The 18,379-nt window shown below is 37.7% G+C and overlaps 2 protein-coding genes and 1 pseudogene across 5 annotated transcripts; 1 reads left to right on the top strand and 2 right to left on the bottom strand.

The window, feature by feature from the left end:
- Positions 1–1,156: 1,156 nt before the first annotated feature.
- Positions 1,157–3,410, bottom strand: LOC110762566 (L-type lectin-domain containing receptor kinase IX.1 pseudogene; annotated as a pseudogene).
- A 608-nt stretch (positions 3,411–4,018) lies between these two features.
- Positions 4,019–8,658, top strand: LOC110762686 (Myb/SANT-like DNA-binding domain protein). Its single transcript, XM_021965359.2, has 9 exons — positions 4,019–4,176; positions 4,624–4,967; positions 5,046–5,196; positions 5,587–5,927; positions 6,038–6,185; positions 6,569–6,909; positions 6,977–7,127; positions 7,501–7,841; positions 7,919–8,658. The coding sequence occupies exons 2-9, from the start codon at positions 4,635–4,637 to the stop codon at positions 8,441–8,443; spliced, it is 2,331 nt and encodes a 776-aa protein (XP_021821051.2). The 5' UTR covers positions 4,019–4,176; positions 4,624–4,634; the 3' UTR covers positions 8,444–8,658.
- A 119-nt stretch (positions 8,659–8,777) lies between these two features.
- Positions 8,778–16,946, bottom strand: LOC110762685 (RNA recognition motif (RRM)-containing protein). 4 transcript variants are annotated; one of them, XM_021965355.2, is made up of 18 exons: positions 16,697–16,946; positions 16,416–16,503; positions 16,180–16,315; positions 15,957–16,002; positions 14,405–14,462; positions 14,155–14,316; positions 13,620–13,739; positions 13,350–13,515; positions 12,985–13,097; positions 12,719–12,790; positions 12,407–12,628; positions 12,163–12,221; positions 11,958–12,042; positions 11,739–11,876; positions 11,357–11,581; positions 10,490–11,259; positions 10,212–10,378; positions 8,778–9,665 (listed from the first exon to the last, which is right to left on the bottom strand). In XM_021965355.2, exons 2-18 carry the CDS (start codon positions 16,488–16,490, stop codon positions 9,361–9,363), a joined length of 2,919 nt encoding a protein of 972 aa, XP_021821047.1. In that variant the 5' UTR covers positions 16,491–16,503; positions 16,697–16,946; the 3' UTR covers positions 8,778–9,360. The 4 variants fall into 4 exon arrangements, with proteins under 4 accessions (XP_021821047.1, XP_021821048.1, XP_088110900.1 ...); XM_021965356.2 differs by having other exon boundaries at positions 14,155–14,307; XM_088254774.1 differs by lacking the exons at positions 15,957–16,002; positions 16,416–16,503; positions 16,697–16,946.
- Between the last annotated feature and the right edge of the window lie 1,433 nt (positions 16,947–18,379).

Below are 18,379 nucleotides of genomic sequence, written 5' to 3'. Positions count from 1 at the left end.
ATATAATATTTTAATATGATTTATTTAAAATTTTTAATATATATTATTTTCATTCAATAATATGCAAAAATTATGCGTATAATCCGTGAATTTTGTGTGTATTATTGAAAATTTTGTAAAAAACAAGTGTATTAAACATGAAAAATATGCACGTATGTGCACAATACAAGTATTAAACGTGAAAATGCTAAATTCTTTATACGAATAATAACTCTAGAAAAGTAAAAACTCAAAAAGGGACAATGGAGTCTCGGGTAATGGCCGCCGTTTGGTTCATGGGAAAGGAGGCATAGGAATGGGAATTCAATTGCTTTCCCATGTTTGGTAAGTCCGGGAATGGGAAACGGATTCCTGGCACATGGGAAAGTAGGGGGGAAAGTGATGCCCCCCTCTTAACTTGAGTTTTGCTTTCCCTCCTCATGGGAAAGTTTGGGAAAATGTGCCAACATTCAATGCACAATTTTCATGACTATTTTGTCCCTATGAACAATTTATAATTACAACGTATCATTAAATGCATTCTTTTTTTATTTGATTTAATATGAGTATAATTGGAAAATTATACAAATTTTGTTTTCCATTCCTACTCAAAACAAACATGGGAAAGGAAACAAAGTGAAATCTCCCGATTACTTTCCCAACATTACCAAACGTGGGAAAGGAATCTTTCATTCCCATTCCTTGGGAAATGACATGGGAATTGATTTCCCCTCAAATCCATTCCGTGAACCAAACGGGGCCTAATAGTAATGTATAATGCTCTAAACTACTCTTATCGATAAACAAAAATCGGGGAAAAAAATTATTTAAATATTTTTTTTTTTTTTTTTTAAAAGGACCCCAGTAAAGCCGCGCGGCTATACTTTATTTTATTAAAAAAATCCCGAGTATGGCGACTATACTCCTGCGGAGTCTTTCTTGGCTTCTAATTCTAAATATGGAAGATTATGATAATAATGAATCATTAAAATATATTGTCACTTGTTCTATTGAAGTGCCCTTAATTTAAATAATCCAGTGTGTATTGTCTAATTACTAACTAAAGTAACACTGAAATCTAGAATTCAAAAGAGGTGACTGAAACTCGAGAAGCAGAGAACATTTGATAGCCCAAGAAGAAACCATTCACATCAAGATCATTTTAGATTTCATAAACATACTTGGAATAATAACAAGCCTGATTAAGTTGCTTAATTAGGTTCGAGGTTCAATGAAGTTCTGTTCTCTACATCAATAGCTGATGATGCAGTATGCTAGTTCATTAACAAATGAAATAGCCACATATGCATGAAAAAGCATGTCGAACAAAGTCACAGAAACACTAGCACCCAAATCCAAAGATAAGCCTTCATGAATTCAAAATCATGACACAATCATAGTCCAAAGAAACTATTTGTGGTTGTACTATAATCATATGAGATCATGATGAGACAGATGATGCTCAAGTTCATGCATGTCATGTGGAAGTTCCGGCAATTGTTCTTCAAGCTGAAGAACCTTCATGACTTTTCCAGCTCTTGGCCTTCCCTTGCTGTTGGGATGAGTGCACCATAATCCCACCATTAACAAGCATTCCATTTCATTTTTATCAAAAATGTTATCCAATCTCTCATCAGCTGCATAGAGAAGATTACCTGCAAGGTACAGTTGCCAAACCCAACTGACAAGTGGCACGTGAAATTCTCCATCCTGGTAAGTCCTCCTTCCACAAGCAATTTCCAAGGCCACAACTCCAAAACTAAACATGTCACATTCTTTACTGGCCCTTCCTCCATTTGCATATTCTGGGGCTATGTATCCAAAAGTCCCTACCGCCCCTATTGTTTGAGTCCTGGACCATGGATCAACAAGCTTTGCAATCCCAAAATCACCGAGCTTAGTGCTGAAGTCTTCGTCCAACAATATGTTAGCTGATTTGATATCCCTATGAAGAACACATTGCTCTGCATCTTCATGTAGATAATGAAGGGCAGAGGCCAAGCCTAAAGCTATCTTATACCTGAACTTCCATTGCAGGCTTGTTTTACATCCGAATAGATGTGTGTCGAGGCTGCTGTTAGGCATGTATGCATAAACAAGTAAGCATTCGCCTTCCTCATGACACCATCCAATAAATTGCACCAGGTTTCTATGTATTAAGCGGCTTATAATTTTGACTTCATTGATGAAGATTTTCTCATAGTAATCAGATTTTGCAAATATTTTCTTCACAGCAATTGCACAGCCTAGATCCTGTAAGATTCCTTTATAAACATGTCCTGACCCTCCTTGGCCTAGCCTTCCAGTGTTTGCAAAGCCATTGGTGGCTGCAACTAATTCCTTATAAGAAAATCGTTTAGGGAATGCTCGTCTCTCAAGATCCTTATTTATGGAGGTCACATCCTTGGAGTAATTTTCATGTCCACCAATCCTGACTGTTCGCTTCTTTACAACCAACCTACACAAGGCCACACCAAGCATCAAAATTAACAAAGTAAAAGCAGCAATTCCTCCTATCAAATATTTCTTCTTCATTTTCGTATCCTTTTGTTTGTTTCGTATCTCACCAGAATCCAAATGTGCTTTGAATTCCCAAGAATTTATAACATGCCGCTCGGGGGCTTTTCCAGTAGCAGCTGAAAAACCAATAGTAACCCATTCGGGGAGAACCTCTCTTAAGTCAACACGGTGAGAAAGCGAAAAAGGACTGTCAATAAAAGCAGGATTTGGGTTTTCCTGGTATGTCCAAAACACACTGAGGTAGTTTGTGGTAGCATTATAAGTTATCCATGCATTAGCCACCTTCTTTTTGTTGCTGCTAAAAACCCAACTGGTGTTAACAATTGAGGAGATTTTGTTTACATTGATCCCAACATGAGGTCCACTTGGATCCCACTCAATATTTGTGTAGGAATCAAACTCAACTGCTACAATTTGGTTTTTGGACACTGCAAAATTAGTGCTGCTGTTGAACAATCCTAGATTACCACCAGCAGAGTTAGGTGGAATTGGATAGCCAACAGGAGAAAGGAAAAAGGCAAACCCATCACTGAATTTGCTATTGTTATGAGTGTCAACCATGAAAGTGAAATGGGTTGTGAAATCTGCTAGTGAACCGGTAGCAGAGTCCCATAGGTGCAAAGGTTGCGAACAGGAACACCGCCCTACGCGGAACAATTGGGAGACTGTATTGAGTTCTACCCTGCCCAAGGAAGGCGTGGCATCACCTTCATAGAGTATGTTCTCTGTATCAGGGTTGAACTGAGGTATGGTGAACGAAAGGGGAGGTGTGACATTGGTTTGATGAGCAAAGACAGGCAGAAAATTGATGAAAATGAAGAGACAGATGTAGCAATTATTATTCATGTAGTAATTACAAAGGGCTACCTGGCTGCAGCTTATAAGAAACATGGTTGCTTTGTTCAGAGATGTGCATGAAAATCTGCAATGCAAAGAATCAGAGAAAGTCTTCATTGGGTTGAGAAATATATGTAAGCGGTAAAGGACTAATTGAGTTGAGACAGAGTCTGTTTTTTGTCTTAATTGCAATTTGCATCAAAACGACATGCACAATAATACTACTGAGGCAAAAGGAACCAAAGGCATACATCAAAAAAGTTAGCCGTCCCAAGGATTTAATGGCTTTTGTGTTGCCAGGATGAACGGCTTTGACAAGGTCGCATTGGCTGCACTCTCAAATATCTATCGAGAAGGCTAGGGGAATAATGTTCATGCAAAGGTATACCACCGTAGGGGTATCACAAGCCAATAATGCACTTATATGGAAAAATTAAGCCTTGATGTATGCAATGCAAGTGTTTCTCAATTTCGTCATCCTCCAACTTGATATATATGGACAATTGGATTATATGTTTGTAGGCTTTTAGTGGACTGTGGGCTTATTGAGATTGTAGAGTATGGGCTGCCTACTGAGCAAACCCTACTTTTGGGCTTAGCATGACACTCCAACTTGACCCACTCGAGATGCATGCAGCCCTAGGGTCATGAAATGGATGCTCACTACACAACAAAACAAATATAGGACAAAAAGAAAAGGGTTTTTGCCTCCGTGACCAAACACCTCGGAAGCTTTGCTCTTATTCCGGGTTAGGGTTAACTCTTTGGCAATCACAGATTCTCCTTGGCGCCAACTAAAACCTTGGAAATCAAGTCTCTCTCAGTACAAACTACAAACAGGTAAAAGCACCAAACTTTTTCACCATCTGGTCAAACCTTTGAATATGAATCTTCTATGTATCGCATACTGTTTTCTCCACTGGGTTCTCGGAATCATGGACATTGTCAGAGAATAAATTCCCATTGCAATACAAATTTTGGGAATTTATGCTCAAGTACTGTGCTGCATTGATTTAAAAATGTGGAAGAAAAATTTAAGTTTTCAAGGTTGCAAAGCTAAAGAATTCAACTTTCAAGTTTTGCTCATGTTTTCTTCGTGGGTGTAATGAATTTACCAATTGGGTTGCAGATTTTAGCTTAATTTTGATCACATTTTTAATCGCTTGTTATTGTTCATGTTGTATGAGGTTCTCATACTAAGTAAGTGTAAGCATTGCTGGTTGAAGTTGCACTGAATTTTGTTATAAGAAAACTGATTAAACTCTTCTGAGAGTTTCTGTTCATTAGAGGAGAAAGAAATGGGTTGCCAAACCGCTGCAACCAATGATCGTTCGAGGACATATTGGACACCAGCCATGGAACGCTACTTTATTGATCTTATGTTGGAGCAAATGCATAGAGGAACTAGGAGTGGCCATACTTTCAACAAGCAGGCCTGGACAGACATGCTCACTATGTTCAATGGAAAATTTGAATCTCATTATGATAAAGATGTTTTGAAAAGCCGGTATACAAGTTTGTGGAAGCAATTCAATGATGTGAAGAATATTCTTGGCCAGAGTGGGTTTTCTTGGGATGAAGCTTGTCAAATGGTGGTAGCTGATGATTACATATGGGATGCTTACATCAAGGTGCAATGCTTCCGTACCCGTTCGTTGTTTGTAAAACAATTTATTCCATAACTGTGAAATGACATCAAGTGCATGTAGGTTCACCCGGATGCACGACCGTACAAAACTAAAGCAGTCTTGAATTTTAGTGATTTGTGCCTCATTTATGGGTATACAACTGCTGATGGAAGATACAGTCGATCAAGCCATGACTTAGACTTTGATGATGAAGTTCAAGGAGTAGCCATGGGTTTGTATCCTTTCCTTGTCATAAACATACGACTAAGGTTTGCTTTGTTGTTGGACTGAATAATGATCAATAGTTCAATTTTAGAGACTAGTGTTGGAAGGTTGGTGTTTGCTAGTGCAATGTTCTCATGCTTGATGAGCTGATCAGGAAGCATACATAACTCATTCTTTTGTGTTTTGAGAGGAAGTTATGGTACAATCTTCAAAATTGTGACAAATAGGTGATCTGCTTACTGTTAGTCATAAAATGAGCACAACAAGAATCAATGGCCTTGATAATCTGAATTTTGTCATCAATGATGTTTGACTTTCTAAAATTACTTATATTAGTATGTAATTAAATCATATTCATTAGTATGAGATGACAAGTTAAACCGTTCTCAATATGTAGGTGATGGAATGGGCACCCTTGCTCCTTCAAGTAGTGAGCGTCCAAGGACAGATTGGTCACCAGCCATGGATCAATATTTCGTCGACCTTATGCTGGACCAAGTTGGAAGGGGCAATAAGACTGATAATACATTCAACAAAAAAACCTGGATAGATATGCTTGCTAAATTTAATGAAGAATTTGGACATCAACATGGCAAACGGGTTTTAAGACATCGATACAAGAAATTGTTGAAATACTATAGTGATGCAGCAACTTTACTAAGAAAAAATGATTTTTCCTGGGATGAAAAGCGGAATATGATTGTAGCTGATGATGATGTTTGGGATGCTTATACAAAGGTACATTGTCATGAACGTTTCATCTTTCATTCACTTATTTTTGGTAATTTTTTCCTTCTCTCCGTTACTTTTCCTTCCAATAACTGATTAATATAGGATTACTAGTACAGGCACACCCTCACGCACGGACATATAGAACAAAAACCTTGCCAAACTACTATGACATGTTCCTAATATTTGGAAGTGAACCTGATCTTGGCATCAACAATCATTTGCATCCACAAAAAGACGTTGATGACATATCAAAAGTCAAAGTTGGTGAGTTATAATTGCTTTCACAATATTCATAGAGATGTACAAATCCCTGGAAAGAGAAATGGGAACCACATACTGTTGTTCATTTCTTTATAAATAAATATGTTACCCAATGACTTATGAAAGTTGCTGGTCTTTCAGTTTCCTTATCACCAATAAAGAGGAGTTTTAGAGTTTATCAATCATGAAAAGTTTCTTCTTTGTTTCATTCTCTGTAGCTTATTTTAATGATAAATGAGAATTACCCAGTTGTGGACTAGAAGAGTCGTACTATTTTTTCACATTAAATGTCTCTACTTCTTTTTCTTTTTTCTTTTTTTTTTCTTTATGGTGCTTAAATCTTCTCAAGAGTGGGGGTTACTCTAACTGGATATTTAATTCTGTAGGGGGAGGAAAGGGGGGCCAGACCCCAACTGTCAGTGATCGTACAAGGACATATTGGACACCACCAATGGACCGTTATCTCATTGATTTGTTACTAGACCAGGTGCATAGAGGCAATAAACTAGGGCAAACATTCATTACTCGGGCGTGGATTGACATGGTTATGTCTTTCAATGCTCGATTCAGATCTCACCATGACAAAGATGTTCTGAAGAACCGGTACAAACATTTGCGAAGACAGTACAATGACATCAAGAATCTTCTTGAACATGGCGGGTTTTTGTGGGATGAATCACGAGAAATGATAGCAGCTGAAGATAATGTTTGGGATGGTTATGTGAAGGTAAACTTCTCCTTGATTAACTCAAAATTTTATTAGCTTCCCTTATACTGACATATAATGCATGCAGAACCATCCTGATGCTCGACAATATAGAGTTAAAACTGTGCCAGGCTACAACAAATTGTGTGTTATCTTTGGAGAAGAAAATTCTGATGGAAGATACAGTCGTTTGGCATGCAATTCAGATCCTTGCGGTGAACTACCATTTTTAATGACTGGTATGCTTTTGTTACCTTCTCATATTAGTCTGATTTTACAGTAACGTACATTCCAAATTCAAAAAACAAATAAAGTTTCATTCATTTGAACATGAATTCCTTTGCATGTACCACCAACAGAGAAGTATAGGATAGATTTGATGCTACACCTGTAATTGTTTCTTTCATAATGATATGGATGAAATGTTTAATGCCCTTTATGGGTCTAAAGTAGATATTAGGTCGTCGTACGAAATGCAGTGCCGGGGTAGCTTTTGTCTCATGTGCTCTTAAAATGACTTGAATGCCATGTCTAGAAGTGTACTTATTGCTTAGTGTTAGACTTGATGTTTTGTATCCTCAATGTTTTTTTTTAATAAAATAACATTTGTAGGTGAGGAGAAAAATGACCAGTCTCGCACTGGGGTTGTTCCTTTGAGGATGGATTGGACACCAGCAATGGACCGTTATTTTATTGATCTTATGTTGGATCAGCTACATCAAGGAAATAAGATAGATCACACATTCAATGAGCAAGCATGGGCTCACATGCTTGAATCATTTAATATGAAATTTGGACTTCAATGTGATAAATATGTCCTAGAAGATCGATATTTATGCTTAGTGAAACAGCATGACTACATCAGCATTCTTCTCAATCACAGTGGATTTACGTGGGATGAAAGTCAACAAATGATAACCGCTGACAATGACACTTGGGAAGCCTACATCAAGGTGCGTTCTGGTTGTTCATATCTCAAAAACTTGTTTATCCCGTAGTTTCCAGTTGTTTATGTAAGATCTGTTTGCAGGAACACCCAGATGCTATCCAATACAGAAATGCATTTTTAGGTAGCTATAGTGATTTGAGCAAGATTTTTATAAATACAGAATTAGATGGAAAATTCAGTCGTCAGGGTGTAGGAATGGAAGCTGGCCTCATCGCCTTTGAAATAGAGATAGATAGAGCATCCGGAGATATGCAATTTTTAGCTGAGGACATTGAAATGTCTGATCAACAGAGAAAGCGGCCAACTGTGATGCCATCGAACTCGGGACGTTCTACAAAAGCACAGAAAACAGGCAAGGATATGCAAAAGGCTCTTGCAAAGATGGCAGGTCTGGTTACAAAACTGGCAAATAATAAAGAGGACAGTAACTACAAATCAATAGAAAGTGCAATCGATGCACTTCAAGCTATACCAGATATGGATGATGAGCTTATGTTGGATGCTTGTGACCTATTAGAAGATGAGAGAAAAGCAAAGACATTCTTGGCCTTGGATGCGGCACTGCGCAAGAAGTGGTTATTAAGGAAGCTCCGGCCACAAAAGTAGCCGTTATGGTTTCAGTGACAGTGTCTCACATTTTGGTTAGGTACCCCCCCCCTTTTTTTTTTCCTTTTTTTCTTCTTTTCTTCTTTTCTTCTTTTATACATTTGGTCCCCTCCCTTGAGTGGATTTTGAGTCTTCTGCAATGTAAAGAGGGATTATATACAAGTAGGGTTCTAGTCTTTTGCAATGTAAAATGCCTAAATTTCTTGTCTTTCAAACCCTTGAGCAAGCATGCCAGCAATTTGTTCCTCTGTTCATTCTATTAAAATAGAAAGCCTATGCAGTAAAACTCAGGCGCAATGTGAGGCATCAAAATGGTAGAAGCGAGACTCAAATAGAGTAGCAGAAGAAACTGTAACCGAGCCTAGTAAATAGAATAAATATGAGATTTTGCTTGTACACTTGAATCAAAAAAGTCTGCGTCCCATCAAATACAAAGTACATGTAATTGCCAAACGCATACAGAAGATCAGGTGAGAAATGAACTTCGAAACACATACGGAAGATTCTGATGGCTTCTTTTCTCATCCCCTGGTGGATTACAAAACCAGTACCAAAATGTGGCTTTAGAAAAGCAAAGAAATACCTACCCTCCTTGGTCATCGCAACACAACTGAGATATATGATACCTTAAAGTGATTATAAGGTAATTGCCAAACAAATATTGGTTACCAAGAACAAGATTTCCTCTTACAGGATGTCAATAATACTAGAAACGATGGAACGCTTTTTCACAAAGTAACCATAGAATTCTTCTTTCTTCTTCCAAAGCAGACTCCAGCTTAACTCCATCTTGGCCTGGACATCAACTTCATCTAAAAACGCCCACCTCAATTCTGACTGACCCAAGAGGTTCAATTTTGGAAAATTACCCACTAGATTCCCAACTCTTTTCCAAGGAAGTCGACTAGAGGATAGATTCACTTCATTCGTCTCCTCCTATCCCTGTCTCTTTCTCTGCCTCTATCTCTCTCATGGTCATCCCCCTCTCTACTTCCACTCTTCTCACGGTCCCGAACCCTATCACCTTCAAAATCATGGGCTCTATCTCTGTCACTACCGCGCTGTCTTTCCCGGTCTCTGTCCAAATCATGTTCCCTCTCCCGATCTCTGTTTGACGATCTCTGTAGCGGACTATCACTTTGGCTTCCACTGCGGTGCCGCTTTCTTGAAGTATCACGGGTATCATCATCCCGTCTGTCCTTCCTCTCCGAAGATGTTCTCTCTGAAGAATCCAAAGGGGGCAAATTATAAGACACACATCAAGGATTATAAAATTAATAAATAAATAAAAACAAAACAAGTACTTCTGAAAAATACCACAACCTCAACAGAATGTTGTCCCTAGACTAATGTTGTTGGGTGAGGATAAACTTGATTAATGTTGTATTAAACAGGTCTATCAGTTACTCATTTCATTTCATAAATTACAAATATCTTCCATTATCAGTCTTCATATGCGGAACAGAGTAGCTACTTTTGTCTTTTTTCAGAAAAAGAAACAAAATATATATATATATATAGAGAGAGAGAGAGAGAGAGAGAGAGAGAGTGGCCACGAAAAATCACTATAAGCTTATTACTAATACTTTTGTTAACACCTGAAACAGTCTGAACCACAAGTAAAGGTGTGTATATTAACTAAAGGAGACGGAGGAACCCCAGCAAGATATAACCCGATAAACCAAGAGTGAACAAGAAACATAAAAGTAAACAGATATCACATGATTCCTCACACATAATATTCTGTATTCTTAAGATGAACACTTACTACTCCCACAAGCATCTTCGCTGGAATCTGATAATCCATACTCTAATTCAAGCCGTTTCCGATGGATTGCAACCTTCCTCTCAATTTCTTCAGGATTTTTTATTCCCCGCTCCTCGAGAGATTCACGATATTCTATCAAAGCAACTTCCAAACGTCTCAACTTTTGCCTACAGTAACACAGTCAAGCAAAACATAAGCACAATTTCACAAGGTCCTAAAAGCAGCTTTTCCTAACAAATGAAACTAGACGAAATGTCAATGTAGAATTAAGATACAACCTCTGCTCCTCACTTATTCCACTGTCAGGTTGTGCTGGAATGCTTGCATCAGTTGCAACCTCCATCTCATCAGCCTTACTGGGGCCATCACCAGCATTTTCACTTCCAGAAGATGAGTAGCTTAACCCGAGACCCCTGGCACTACGCTTTTGTTCATCATCACTATCGTCATCCTCTCGCGCCCATTTAGAGGCTGGTAGAACAGGATCACTCTTTTCTTTCTTTGTTAAAGCTTTTAGTTCAGGCTGCGGAATTGGAAGTGTTTGGGCCAGGGGTAGGGACCCTTTCCCTTGAGAAGATATTCCCACGGAGTCTGGTTCAATATTCATTTCTCTGCGGCTACTTGAATATCTTGCTGAACTTGAATGGCTCTGTGCATATTTCAAGTCATCATCTAGTTCATAACCCCTTTGTTTTTCTGCCTCTTCCAGACTAAGCAATCGTGCAACCATAGTTTCTCGACCACCAACAAGAGATAATCCATTATGTCTGCAGCGTCTTTCCAACTCAGCTAGGGGAAGACTCAATAACTCCCTCATAGCTGCTCCTTTGCCCATTGCCAAAGCAGCATCTTGATTGGTTTTACAAGCATCACCTGTATCTTCGGAAGTGGTCTTTTTGTCTATTTCAGGTGCATCACCACATATGGAGTGAAAAGGGACCACACCAGAGTTACCAGACCGAAGAAAAGTAGCCCGTAATCCATTCACATAAGCATCTGAAAAAAGAAACCAGTCTGACCATACTTGCAATACTTTAAGAACTCTTTCCTGCAGAATTTCAAGTAAAGATTAATTAGCGTCAGAGAAAGAAAAATTTATGATTGTCTGTAACTACAGCAGGATGATATTGCCATGTACATCTTACCTTAAGGGCCTCAGCGGTGATCCTTCCTGTTATACTACGATACAAATCATTAAAGCTCTCCATTATGTCTGGTAATGTTGCTTCAAATCTGGTGCGATATGCAGATGCATTCTTTACTGGAGCACTGCTATTGTGAAGCACATCAGAGACAAGCATGAGCCTTGCTACTTTGGTTGGGATCGGGGTCTCCTTGAGAGTTAAAGATTCTGTAAGAACTTCAACTATCTGCAACAGAAAACAGACTGAGAAATATTGTACACACAGAACTAGTCTTTCTATCTTCCTTTTCTTTTCTATTGATACTCTCCACTGATTAATAGATATCTGCTTATATCTGTAACGTTGAATAACAAACTGATAAGTGACTATTATCCGCATTTACCTCCCCAGCTGCATCAGCATTGTCCAATGCAAACCCCATAGCATCCTTTATCTGACTCCTCTCTAACGTTAAAGCACGTAACATATCCTCAAACTCATCCCTCTGCGAATCTGTAAGTGTTCGTTCTGGCTCTACACGCTACAATATTAATGAAAAGAAAGTTACACCATGAGAAAATATAGGAATTAAATTCATCCTGCTTGTGCGTGTGAAAATTACCCTGCTTCTTCCTGCAGCATATGTGGTACCAGCCTCTTTCCCATGTTCTGGGCTCTTTACCATCGGAAGAGGTGGTGGAATCCATCTGGAAATAAAATAAAATATCATTGGATCAGTATTATGGTCCAAGGCACCATCTCACTACTCAAGCCTATCGAGATTTCACAATAAATGTCATAGAAAGAGAAAAAGTAGGTTGCTTTACCTTCCACTACCAGTAATCATAATGAAAGGTTCTGTTCGCCACCTTTGTAGAGTATCACCCTGCATTTATGTCATATATATTTTTAATACTAGGAAACTTTAAAAAGTAATAGTTAAGGTCACTCAACAACCAATGATACACAAACTTCAGAACAAAAATCATGTCCTTTTACCAAGAAATAGGAATTATTTACACAATAGCCTAAGAAAATTATGCACGTGCACACACATAACAAAGGGTTTACCTGAGCAAATGAATAGAGCCTCCAAACATAGTAAGTGTGCTCTTTCGAGCCAAGCTCAAACAAGAAAGTGAAAAGAGGATTCCCTCTGCCTCTCTCCATAATAGCTTGTTCAAAGGCACATCCACCATCCAGAACATACAAAGCCATTGTATCAACCACATGGCGGAGGTGATCATCCTCTGGTGGAACAACGGTTATATCAGGAACATTTGGAGTAAGAACCTATTCACCATAAACACGTACAAAGATTGGTAAGATTGCACTATTGGCAAGAAAAAAAACTAGAGACTATAAAAGAACTAGATAGATTACCAGTTCAGAATTCTGACTGGGAACAGAAGTGACAGGCGGGCCTGATGGACCAGACAAGATTACAGTTGCTCCCTGTCAACAAAAGAAAATGCTGTTAGTTTCAACAATCCAATGTGAACTCTTTAAGTGATGCTGAGAATGTCAAGTCCTTACGGCGCAAATAATTAGCTAGAAAACATCAAATTCACGAAAAGTGAACTTCAACATGCAAACAATCTACAACTACAAATTAATTCCAAAGAATTTATGGTGAAAATGAAACAAACCTCCTTACTCCTGATGGCCATATGTCCTGGAGGGGGAGCAGGTAGTGCTTGTGATGGTAGAGCGACAGACTTGCCCCACCCAATCTTCAACTCATATTCATAAACCACCACTCCTGCACACAAAACTTTCCTGTTCATTCATTTCCTATCCACGCATTCCCCAGTACATAAAAGTTAACAAGGCAAGGCATAACATCGGCATACAACGTTAATTTTATGCAAATTAGTAGGTGGCATTACTACTGAGCAACATGATTTCAAATTAGGGAGATAACTCTATCTGCACATAGAAAACAATTCATGCACATTGCAAACATCTGCCAAGAGAAATCCATCAATTCTACGGTAACTGGAAATAACCAAACCTTGCATTTCATCCTTCGCGGCCTGTCCATCAGCTCTATTCATGAAAGCTACAAAGCCACAATTTCTTTGACGCCTTCGCTCCTCTTCTGTCCTAGGCCACATTATTTTCACACTGGCAATTGGCCCAAATCTCCCAAAAGTTCGCAAAAGAAAATTTTCATCAACCTAGAGATATCAAGAACATAATAACTTAGATTGGCAAGTTCTTTGGATCATACACAAGAGAACACCAAGTCAAAAAACCCAAAACCCAAAAAAAAAGACCAAACCTTTGGTGAAAGATTTCCAACATAAAGATTAGTAGTTTGTGGATCACCGTCATCAAATGATCCAAGAAGCTTTCCACTTGGATCAAATTCATCAGGGAGTTCATCAAAGCGACTGGATGGCTGAAAAAGAATGGCATAGTGAGTATATTTTATAATATTTAAAATATATTTTAAAAAACTAGAAAACACTGCAAAATAAAACATCTACATGAAATATAGAAACAATAAAGATAATATATAACAGAAATCAGAAATTCTTCTAGGCGACACAGCTAAATAATAAGAACACTAAACACAAATGAAATGTGCATCCGCAATACCAAAGTGTATTTGCATGTATTCATTAAACCTAAAACCTTTTTGTACGACCTTGCTCAAAAGCTAAACCCGAAAAAAAAAAAAAAACACCACACATTCAGACCTGCTCATTTAAGCAACTCAGTTACTCATAACAACCTATACTAAAACAAAAAGATATCATCCAAATCATCTTTTGTAGAAATTGAAAACCAGATTCATTAAGGGAAACACATACTGCAGAATTCTCAATTGGTCGCCCATCACGCCAATGTTCACGTTCTTGATTTCGCTTATCCCTCATCTCATAATCCTGCTTCCTCTCCTCCATATATTTATCTATTTCTCGAGGTTTCAATTTTTCTTTCTCCCTCGGCTTCTCCTCCTCCCTCTGCAATGGCTAATAGACAATGTCAGGAATCAATACACTAGGAAATTCACTTTGAAAAACTACAAATGAAAGCCATTACTACCATTAGGATACTGACCTTCTTCTCAGATTCTTTCCCTTTGGATGCCATAGGTGTTGGTAAGTATGGAACATACCTGCAGAAGATAATTTAATGACAAACTTGCTTGTTACCGAAGCTCTTTTCCTGGAAAATGATTAAATAAAATAGGAAAAGAGAGGAGGGGGGGAGATATAGACACATTAATGTTATATCAACTATTCGACTATAGCTTATTTCTGCCTAAGCCCTTACAAACCGCTACCTTGTAGGGCCTGTTTGGTTCCTTCATTTGAAAATACTTTTGGGTTAAAATCACGAAAGGCAAAATAAAATGAAAACATGTAGCCAAGTGACTTTCAGAACAATTTTTAGGAAGCGTCAGCTTAGTTCAGAAATTATAAAACTAAACTATATAAAACATCAAAAAGCTACTGCTTTCCACTACTTCTATAGAAAATTATTTAAAATCTCATCCAAACAGGCACAAGATTTCTGTTGTTTCCACAACATAATGTAGTAACTCCAGGTGAACACTAGATTTTCTCACTTCAAATGAAGTATAAACTGCTTTGAAGCCCAATATTTGGTATTGCTATTGATCCAGACACATTAAACTTGCGACTCATGAATCGCAAGCACCTATGTGACTACAGACTAGGCCACTGAATGGGTTTATATAACATTGAGAATACAGACAACGTAGACTTAAACAGTAAAAGTTTCCACTGGACGGAACAGTACTCTTTGACACCAATACAGGGTAACATAACTGACAACGTTTCATATCAAGCATTTGTGTGAGTTCCATTCCAGCTTCAGAACTACCACTTCATGACAGTACCATCTAGTTTATCAAGGCCAGTCACACTCAAGGCCCAGGCCAGTGGCCGAACTTCAATTGCTGATTATTGTGCTCTACACTCCATGCATTAAGATATGTTTCACCCAATGCAGATAATAATTGGCTTCATATGTCTCAAGCACACATTGAAGCAACTCAAAAAATGCCTAAATATGACAATAAGCCCGTGTCACCCATATTTTAGTATATATGCGTACAAAAATGCAAAGTAGATATATACAAACTAGAAGTATATGCTTACATATTTTAGTATATTATGCGTACAAAAATGCAAAGTAGATATATACAAACTAGAAGTATATGCTTACTTAAGATATTCAAGAAACCTAGAGATTGTCATCGCATTCAATAAACTATGAATGAATAACAGCAAGCTCATAATACATCTTTACCAATAGAAAAGAAGTTAAAAGAAAAAATAAGTGAACAGTAAGCTTGTTTCATCTGAAATCTATAGTTGAATACTTGATTATCATTTCTTCTCAAGATTGGAAACAGAATAGCATCATCGTTTGTTCGAGACAAAACTTGACTATTTTGATGCCATTAAGTACAAGAATAAAATCAGAACCCACTTATCATTTTCCATTTTTCTAGGTTACACAATTACAAGCCTCAAAATACAAAATCCATCTGACGATATCAAATCATCACCATAAAAACTCTCCTAGTTATGATGCCTTGTCAAGAGTATTGCAACATGGTTAATCAAAAGCATTTCTTTACCTACTCCCCTTCTTTGGAACAGATACCCCATCTTTGGACTTTTCACCTGCCATCCGCGAATGAATAAAAAGGTCCATGTTTTTATTAAAGTGTCCCGATAATAATAGAAAGCTATTTTACTTATCCATAGGGTGAAATGACATAATAGGAAAACAAAGCACTAAGACTGAAACTACCAGAACTTGAACAAAAAAGCAGTATAGAGATCTTCAGTTATACTAACCTTCAGTATCCGCCTTCACCTTCTCATTGGGATTGATTGTTCCTCCTCGCACAAAAGCCTTCGACCCAGGTGCGTTATCCCCTTGAAATGAATCCACAAACTCCTTATATAAGCGAGCTGTTTCCTCCTCCGCTCTCTAAAAGGGAAAAGATAAAAGAATAAAACACTAATTTGTCAGTAAAAATCTCTCTTTTGCAGAAGCCAACCAGCTGAACAAGGTTAATCAATGGCGGTACCTTTTTCTTTGCCTCTTCCTCCTCTCTGTGCTTTTGGAAGGGAGTCTTCTTCCGCGTGATGGAGAACGAACTCATATTGCATCAGCTTCTGAAAATCAGTTCGACAAAATGCCTCAAAATTATAACCTTTGCTTAATGCACAAAGAATATTCATCAAGATTCAAAACTTTAACGCTAATTCATAATTTATTTAAACCCAAATTTGCATCCGAAATAAAAATCCATACTATGTAAAAATTTCAAATTTCTTTAACTCAATCGTCAGAATCAAATCAGCTTACCGATAGTCGGGCAGGGTTGAAAAGCCTTGCAAAGCCCTAACCCTACCAGTCCGATTCCGATTCCGCCTCTCTCTTCTGCAAAAACCAAAACCGTGGAGGACGACGACTATGAAACGCAGGTCGTGTACGATCAGAACTTCAGAAGAGGCTCCGCCAGCCCTAGTCGTAAACTTGGGGTTCGACAGCTATATCGATTTCTGAGTACCGACTTACTGTAAAACCAACTCTATTTGCCTATTGGAGATATATAAAATTCGGGTGTACTATATATCCTTATACATATTATTTTGTCATTAGAATTTAGACATACAAGTTTTTATTGAATACAAAAAGATGTTAATTAAATCTTTAATGTGAAAAGGGATAGAAAATAGTTATTATTTTTTTAGGTAAAGTTTTATTATAAAATCGCTAAAAATTATGCTAGTTTGACATGGATGGATACTTATAGCAAATGTTAATTAGGTCAATTGGTTAGAGTGTGTGCGTCCCTTTGTATTTGAATTCGAACCCCTCTTCGTATATTAGGTTAATTTAGAATATTGTCAAATACTAGAGAGTCGGACCGAGCCCAAAAATATACATTGATTTAACCTTTTTATGAGTAAGAATAATAATGCTAGAACAATAATTAATTGGTGTTTTTATTTTATAAAGTGTTAATAAGTTATTTGGTTTTACCTTGTAAGTATTTCCATTCATTTGTCATGGCAAAAAGGTAAGGGTATGCCAGGGCTATTACTATTCACATGAATAGTATTTGTCCTAGTCATTTTTTGTTAGTTTTCCATCCATTGTCATGGCAATTCAAGGTCAACCACTATTCACATGAGATATGAGGAGAGGAATTTGTATAAACTTTTGGTATGGGAAGTGAAAAAAAAATATGGCTCAGTATTTATAATAATAAAAAATATGAATTTTTTTTTCCCTCTTTTATTCAATTTTTTGTTATTTAAATTGGTTACTAACGTCACAATGACGTCAACATTAAGTCATCTTGCCCAGGCAACAACCTAAGCAAGTCTTGCCTTGGACCTTGCCCGGGCTGGTGGAGCCCAGCACTTGCCCTATCAAGCCTTGGCCATTGAAAACGGAATTAAGGGCCTAGGGGGCCTCTTGTTCGGGCTAGCCCCTCTTATTGGAGTTGCTCTAAAGGCAACTAATTTGCTTGGTACCAATAATATATTAAGAGAGAATTATAAATAAATGAAAATGAGAACTAAGTACTAAATTTATGAATCTATTCACAGGTCCAACCACACCGGTTTTACCCTTCATACAACGAAAATTAATAAAACATTGTTGTTCTACAAAACACAACGTAAATTATTACTAGTGTTGATTAGACCTCTAAGACCACTGGTTTTGATTAAATCTCTAAGAACACTAGTTTGTTTGAACAGTCGAGTTTATTGTAGAAGATATTTAGATTTACAAGTTATTTCATGAAATGGAAATGTGCTCCTCCATTTTCATGGTGGAAAGTGAATTAGACAAATGGTAAGCAAATTCTTCTCTCGGGGTTTACTAAACTGCCCGGGAAATCTTGTAAAACTGAAGGAGAAACACTTCAATCAGCAGAAAAGTAGCCTGTGCTGTTTTAAATGACGGTTTTGCACCTTTTACTGCGGTCCGAGACGGTTATTCGACTTTTAGGGGCCGTTTGGTTCATGGGAAATG

Source organism: Prunus avium, chromosome 1 (assembly GCF_965620075.1).
Source record: "Prunus avium chromosome 1, drPruAviu1.hap1.1, whole genome shotgun sequence".
In the NCBI taxonomy this organism is placed as follows: domain Eukaryota; kingdom Viridiplantae; phylum Streptophyta; class Magnoliopsida; order Rosales; family Rosaceae; genus Prunus; species Prunus avium.
Note: the sequence above shows the minus strand (reverse complement) of the source record. Positions and strands in the feature narration are given on the sequence as shown.

Excerpts from the sequence above, each read along its gene's own strand:
- LOC110762686 (XM_021965359.2), top strand. The coding sequence starts at position 4,635 with ATGGGTTGCCAAACCGCTGCAACCAATGATCGTTCGAGGACATATTGG. Across the intron at positions 6,910-6,976 it reads TTTGGGATGGTTATGTGAAG|AACCATCCTGATGCTCGACA; the intron begins GTAAACTTCTCC and ends TAATGCATGCAG. Across the intron at positions 7,842-7,918 it reads CTTGGGAAGCCTACATCAAG|GAACACCCAGATGCTATCCA; the intron begins GTGCGTTCTGGT and ends ATCTGTTTGCAG.
- LOC110762685 (XM_021965355.2), bottom strand. The coding sequence starts at position 16,490 with ATGAGTTCGTTCTCCATCACGCGGAAGAAGACTCCCTTCCAAAAGCAC. Across the intron at positions 13,098-13,349 it reads CGCGAAGGATGAAATGCAAG|GAGTGGTGGTTTATGAATAT; the intron begins GTTTGGTTATTT and ends TTTTGTGTGCAG. Across the intron at positions 11,582-11,738 it reads ATGCTGATGCAGCTGGGGAG|ATAGTTGAAGTTCTTACAGA; the intron begins GTAAATGCGGAT and ends TTTCTGTTGCAG.